General features: G+C 41.0%; 1 protein-coding gene across 1 annotated transcript; it reads left to right on the plus strand.

Moving 5' to 3' along the window:
* Window positions 1-6671: 6671 nt before the first annotated feature.
* Window positions 6672-7186, plus strand: LOC122103725 (40S ribosomal protein S24-like). The gene has a single exon (XM_042674335.1). The coding sequence runs from the start codon at window positions 6689-6691 to the stop codon at window positions 7184-7186; it is 498 nt and encodes a 165-aa protein (XP_042530269.1). The 5' UTR covers window positions 6672-6688.
* Window positions 7187-7435: the final 249 nt, after the last annotated feature.

Genomic DNA, 7435 nt, shown 5'->3' on the forward strand with positions numbered 1-7435 from the left:
CAACCTGTCTTTTTCCCAGACACGCTGTTTGGATTTAGTGGTATAGACCATTGGTGGAGAACTGGTAGGCCTCCTTCTATTTTTTTTTTTTTTTTGTCTTTTCTTTTTTTGTACTAGGAATTGAACCCAGGATGTTGCACTTTCTAGGTAAGCATCTTGCCACTGAGCTACATCCCAACCAGGTCCTCTTTTTATTTTTTTATTTTTTGTAGGTCATGGGGCTTGAACTCTGGGCCTGAGCACTGTCTCTCAGCTCTTCAGCTCAAGGCTAGCACTCTACCACTTGAGCCACAGCACCACTTCCGGTAGCTAGGATTATAGGCCTGAGCCACTGGCACCTGGCCAGGCGCCTCCTTCTTTATCCTTTGCTCCTTTTGTCCTCCTTTTTCACAACTCACAAATCATCTAATGGAGCCCACCTAGCTTAAGTCACCTGACCCAGAAGTCCAGCTCCAAGGAGAAAGACTTTGTGTGCTTTAAGACACCTTTTACTAAGGCTGGATAATTTCCAAGATAACTCATCCCTGTAGCTAGGTTTTAAGAAGTGCTAACAGTGGCAGGCACTGCTGGTAAATGACTGTAATGCTAGCTCCTGAGACTGAGATCTGAGGATCATGGTTTGAAGTCATCTCAGGCCAGAAAGTCTTTTATCTCCAATTGGCTGAAGCTGTGGCTCAAGTGGTAGAGTACTAGCCTTGAACATAATAGCTCAAGAACAGGACTAAGTTCAAGCTCCAGAAACAACACCAAAAAAAAAAAAAAAATCAACGTTTCTAGAACAACAAGAAAAAAATTAGCCCTCATCCCAGAGGACCTTTCCAAGAGACAGAACTTCTTAGTTGACTGTCATTTATGCCAATTATCATCATTTTAAGAGCCACAGGTACAAAAGTTTGAAAGCCTCTAGTTAGTCTAATTGATGTGTTGTTTAGGATTCCAAACCCACCACTTTATGAGAAGCTAGGAATGATAGCCAGGAAGATAATTCAAATGTAGAAGATTCACCTTTTGAGGAACTTAAATTTTTCAATCCATACCTCCCAAATAGCTGCCTGGAACAGTTCAGCTCTGAAATTCACATATTCTGTAACTCACCCACAACCTTCACAAGGTTTAAACATTTTCTAATATGTGCAAACCTAACTTCTATGGAATACTGAATAACTTAAGACAAAATATGTCTTAAGGGAATAGATTTCTAGGGAGGGATTCAGGAGAACAATAAAAGGGATGCTATTGACCAAGATGCATTGTACTCATAAACTGACATGTTGAATGGTAACTTTTGTGCAACTACTTTAAAAGAATAAAACTATAAATTAGAGAATAAAAATACAAATTATTGCCAGCTGCCAGTGGCTCACACCTGTAATCCTAGCTTCTCAGGAGGCTGAGATCTGAGGATCACGATTCAAAAGCAGCCCAGGCAGGAAAGTCCATGAGACTCATCTCCAATTAACCACCAGGAAATCAGAAGTGGCGCTGTGGCTTAAGTGATAGAGTGCTAGCCTTGAGCTGAAGAGCTCAGGGACAGTGCCCAGAGTTCAAGCCCCACAACCAGAAAAAAAAAAAAAGAGTTTCTAAGTTAGAAATATGACTTTGCTAGCTACTTTGATGGCACACCATTTAATCATTTCAGTAGACCAAAAGACAAACTTTTTAATATTACTGATATTATTTAGCTTACTGTAGAGTGGAGTGTGTATAACCTTGAAAAACAGGTTCCAATGATCTTTTTTGGGAATTGAACTCAAAGGGAGAGGCATTGTTCCTAAGCTTCCCCATCCCCCCCCCCCCCCTTCCCCAAGGACATTACTCGATTACTTGAACCACATCATAGCTCCACTTCCAGCTTTTTGGTGGCCAATGAGTAATAAGAGTCAGCCCAGTGCCGGTGGCTCACGCCTGTAATCCTAGCTACTCAAGAGGCTGAGATCTGAGGATTCAAAGCCAGCTTCGGCAGGAAAGGCCATGAGACTCTTATCTCCAATTAACCCTCAGAAAACCGGAAGTGTCACTTTGGCTCAAGTGGTAGAGTGCTATCCTTGAGCTAAAGAGCTGAGGGACGGTGCCCAGGCCCAGAGTTCAAGCCCATGACAGACAAAAAAAAGAAAAGAAAAGAAAAAGAAAGAGGGCTGGGAAGGTGGCTGAGTGGTAGAGTGTTTGCCTTGCATGCATGAGGCCCTGGGTTTGATTCCTCAGCACCACATAAATGAAAAAGCTGCAAGTGGCGCTATGGCTGAAGTGGTAGAGCACTAGCCTTCAGCTGAAGAGCTGAGGCACAGTGCCCAGGTCCAGAGTTCAGGCCCCATGACAGACAAAAAAAGAAAGAAAAGAAATGAGTCTTGTAGATTTACACAATCAAGTTGCCTCTGAAACTCAATCCTCAGATCTCAGCCTCCAGAGTAGCTAGGAACACAGTGAGATCTTTCTTTCTCCCCAACCCCTCCTCTCCCCAGGTCTGGGCACTATCTCTGGGTGGTTTTGTATTTTGAGTTTTGTTTTTTGCTCAGGGCTAGTGCTCTACCACTTAGAGTCACAGATCTACTTCCTGGTTTTAGGTGATCATATGGAGATAAGAGTTTGAGGGACTTTTCTGCCTGAATTGGCTTCGAACTTTGATCTTCAGATATCAGCCTCCTGAGTAGCCAAGATTACAGGTTTGAGCCACCAGTGCTTGGCTCTTTCTCTTTCTTCATGGACAATCCCAACAGGTAGCAATTGATAGTGGATAATGAGACCAGCTTCTAAGTACCTTGAATGAGACTATAAAGAAGTCCACCATTGGTCTTGCTGACTTAGAAATGAGAAGATAAATGATCCAGAGTCACAGCCTTAGTTTTTTGGGTGCTCTGACTCTCCAGTGTGGCCCTTCCCATGAGGTCTTCCACTGGTGATTGCTCTGTCTATAGTCTTCTTGCTTTGTAGTGATTATAAAAGAAAAACAAAAGTGCAGAAATAATGTTGCCATGTAGTTATTTTATTTCATTTTAATGTGCAGTTTTGGATTTTTAATGTTGGGTTTAACCAAAGTTTAAATCTTCACAGCGTTGTCCCAAGGAGTAGAAAAGAGATTGCTGAGAAAAGGTAAAGAAGACATGTTTGAGCATTTCTAAAGGCATCAGTCGAAGACTGGAAGAGAGCCGGGCTTGTGGTTCAGTGGTTGCCTACTAAACATGAGACCATGGGTTTGATCCTAGTATTCTATGTACCCTCTCCTCTCCTACCCCTCCTCTCTATCTCACTCTGTCTGTCTCTGTCTCTGTCTGTCTATCTCTGTTTCACTCTGTCCGTCTACCTTCCCCCTGTTCCCCTCCCCCCTCATGTAGGTGGTGTGAACCCTGGCTAGGATGTTTTTCATTTGAATAGAAAGGCCTGGATGCTATCAGGTTATTTGGGCCAGGCAAGCTGGCTGAACATCTAGATAATTATCATGTGCATATTGTCACTAGACATTTAAGGATTAACCATTTTGAAGGCTCATAAATTAAATTACAAATATACCGAAAGATAATCAGATGCTACGAGACTAATTTAGCAAATTCTCAAGAGACATGAAACCTAGAGAGCCTTTTTTTACTCATCCCCTTTGAGAAACAGAACTCTGCAGCCAGCCAATTAACTCCATTATAGATAATAAACAAACAGGATTTAAAACATGGCTAAAGAATCCTATAGATATGCGTGAGGACTATGTATAGTTCATAGAGATTTTGTCAGACTTTTAGTACTATACAAACAGAACCAACCTCAAAGCATTTTAGACTGATGGCAGCCTTTAAGCATGGTCACTTTTTGGAACAAGTTTCCAACTTTTGATAATAGATTTTTTTTTATTGTTTTGGGGTTTTTTTTTGTTTTTGTTTTTTTCTTTTTAGAATAATATCTGCCTTTGTGTGTTTGATAGAAACACTTTTTTTTTTTTTTTTGGCTTGTCATAGGGCTTGAACTCCAGGCCTGTGAGTAGTCCCTGAGCTCTTTTTGCACAAGGCCACAGCTCCACTTGTGGTTTTCTGGTGGTTAATTGGAAATAATAATGTCAGGGACTTTGTTACCTGAGCTGGCTTTCAACAGTGATCTTCAGATCTCAGCCTCCTGAGGAGCTAGGATTATAGGCATGAGCCACCAACATCCAACTTAGAAACACTTTCAATAAATGATCTTCTCAGAGAAATCCAAGTTCAATCAATTCTCCAGAAAAGAATGCTTGCAGCTCAACCCTGTACTGACTACAGAGTGTGTAGATATAAAGCTGTTCCAGTAGACCTTAATGTTCCTTCTGAACCCAGATTTTATCATTCTGTTGATAGAACAATTAAATGAAATAGTTATGGAAAAGCCTGGGAGTTTTTCCCAGGGCAGGAGAATAAGGAAAGAGCTGGACCTGATTTACTTAACTAAAGAAATTATTTTTACTGAGGGGAGAATCATGGGATTCTATATGTTGAATTTTCTGTTTTCATTGTTCATCAGCAAATTCCACATTTTGTAGTTGTGCATCCAAGGAGGCTCTTCAGTGAGCCAGACTAGTAGCTGCTCTGAACTCTGCCTGTGGCATGGATCCACTCACTTTGCATCACCCCAAGTGTTTTCTAACTCCACACACCAGTGGTTTGGTCTCAATTCTATTTAGCTCTGTCTGGTTATTCGTTTGCTCAAATGATCTTTGTTGAGAACTAACACAGTTGGTCATATAAAAAAAAATAAGTAAGAGGCCCTGGATTCAATTCCTCAGCACCACATAAGCAGAAAAACCTGGAAGTGGCACTGTGGCTCAAGTGGTAGAGCGCTAGCATTGAGCTAAATTGCTGAGGGACAGCGCCCAGGCCCAGAGTTCAGGCCCCACGACTGACCAAAAAAAGAAAAAAAAAAAGAAATTGCTTACAAGCTAAGAAAGAAGAAAGATTAGATTAAGTGTTTTTTGTTTTGTTTTTTGTTGGTCGTGGGGCTTGAACTCTGGGCCTGGGTGCTATCCCTCAGCTTTTCAGCTCAAGGCTAGTGCTCTACCACCTGAGCCATGGCAACACTTCTGGTTTTTTCTGCTTATATGGTGCTAAGGAATTGAACCCAGGGCCTTATACATGTGAGGCAAGCATTCTACCACTGAGCCACCTTCCCAGCTCCGATGAAATGGTTTTAAAACAGAACATGTAGTGTTTCAGGAAAGGAATGGGGTACGTGCATGGGCAGCAGGGGGTGGGGGTGGGGTCAAAAGACAAGAGTCTGCAAGCACAGCTTTAGTTGCGTCCCACAAATTTTGATACTTTTTTGAATTTCTCTTTCTTCCTTTTTTCTTTCCTTTCTTTCTTATTTTGTTTGTGCTGGCCCAGAATCATCTATCTTGGTGAAACACATGTATATTCTCTTCTTGTGGAGAGGAATAGTTTGTAAATATTGATTAGTTCCTGTTGGTCAATGGTGTTGACCAATTATATCCTTGATAATTTTTTGCCTACTTGTTCTATAAGTTAGTATGATAGATATATTGAAGTTTCCAACTATAATTGGGGCTATATCTATTCCATTTTTTTAGTTTTACCAATTGTGCTTTATGTATTTTGAAGCTTTACTATATGCTGCATATACATTTAGTGTTTCTATATTCTTATGATGCAGTGTCCTTTTGTCATTGTATATTGCCCTCTTCCCCTCTGTTTTTGGCAAGTTTCTTTGTGCTGGAGCCTGCTTTATCAGATCCTAATCTGTACCTTTATGCCTTCTTTCTATTAATGTTCATAAAATATTTATTTCTATTCTTTAAATTTTAATCTGCATAAATTGCGATATTTGAAAGGAATTTCTTAGGAACAACATTTTGTTGCTTTATGTTTTAGGTTCACCCCTCCAATATCTGTCATTTGATTGGCATATTTAGATCATGTATATTGAATGTAATTATGAGTATGCTAGGATTTGGTTGCCATTTATTTTTGTTTCATTTATTGTTTGTTTGTAACAGGATCTTGCTATGTAGTCCAGGCTGGCCTGGAACAAACTATATTACTAAGATTGGCTCAAACCTGTAATCCTAGCTACTCAGGAGGCTGAGATCTGAGGATTGCGGTTCAAAGCCAGCTGGGGCAGGAAAGTCCATGGGACTCTTACCTCCTATTAACCACCAGTAAAACCAGAAGTGGCACTGTGGCTCAAGTTGTAGAGCATTTGCCTTAAGCTGAAGAGCTCAGGGACAGCACGCAGGCCTAGAGTTCAAGCCCCATGACCGACAACAAAAAAAAAATCCTGAGTGCTGTGATTTTAGGTATGAGACACTAGAGCTGTCTGCTCTATTTTTACTTTTTTATTTATTTTTCTTTTTCATACTTTCCTATTAGTTGAACATTGTTGTTCATTCCATTTTAATTTACATATAGTAGTGTGTGTGTGTGTGTGTGTGTGTGTGTGTGTGTGTGTGTGTGTGTGTGTATCAATAATGGGGGGCTAGAATTTGGCCTTGTGCTCTCACTCAGCTTTCTTGCTCATGGCTAGTCCTCTACTACTTAAGCCATGCCTCCCTCTACCACCTTTTTTTTTGTCGGTTGTGGTGGGGCTTGAACTCTGGGCCTGGGCGCTGTCCCTCAGCTCTTCAGCTCAAGGCTAGTCCTCGACCACTTGAGCCTCAGTGCTTTATTGGACATAAGAGTATCATGGACTCTTTTCCTCCCTGGCTATCTGAAGGTCTGCCGCCATCATGAATGACACAGTGACTATCCAGACCAGGAAGCTCATGACCAACCGACTACTTCAGAGGAAGCAGATGGTCATTGATGTCCTTCACCCTGGAAAGGCAACAGTACCTAAGACAGACATTCGGGAAAAACTTGCCAGAATGTACAAGACCGCACCCGATGTCATCTTTGTATTTGGAATCAGAACCCATTTTGGTGGTGACAAAACAACTGGCTCTGACATGATTTATGATTCTTTGGATTATACAAAGAAAAATGAGCCCAAACACAGACTTGCAAGACATGGCCTGTGTGAAAAGAAAAAGACTTCGAGGAAACAGCGAAAGGAACGCAAAAACAGAATGAAGAAAGTCAGAGGGACTGCAAAGGCCAATGTTGGAGCTGGCAAGAAGCCAAAGGAAGAAAGATCCTGCAATGACTTGACCTGCAGTGATGATGAAATTTTCAAGAAGGAATTAATAAACTGTAAAAACCTGTGGTCTGGCTTTGAAAAAAAATAAAAAGTAAAAATTTAAAAAATAAAAAAATTTAAAGAAGAGTATCATGGAGTTTCCTGCCTGGGCTGGCTTTGAACCACGAACCTCAGATCTTAGCCTCCTGAGTAGCTAGGATTACGGCATGAGCCACTGACTCCTGGCTTTCCCTTTACCACTTAAACTATGGTTAGTTAGGTCATACATGACTCACATTGGATGGTCAGATGGCATTCTGAGAAAATTGGTATGAATTGAATATTTGGCTTTTTTGAA

This window comes from Dipodomys spectabilis, unplaced genomic scaffold, assembly GCF_019054845.1.
Source record: "Dipodomys spectabilis isolate Male_0828 unplaced genomic scaffold, ASM1905484v1 ptg000002l, whole genome shotgun sequence".
NCBI lineage: Eukaryota > Metazoa > Chordata > Mammalia > Rodentia > Heteromyidae > Dipodomys > Dipodomys spectabilis.

Bases quoted from the DNA above. Each gene is read 5' to 3' on its own strand.
- LOC122103725 (XM_042674335.1), top strand. From the start codon at position 6,689: ATGAATGACACAGTGACTATCCAGACCAGGAAGCTCATGACCAACCGA.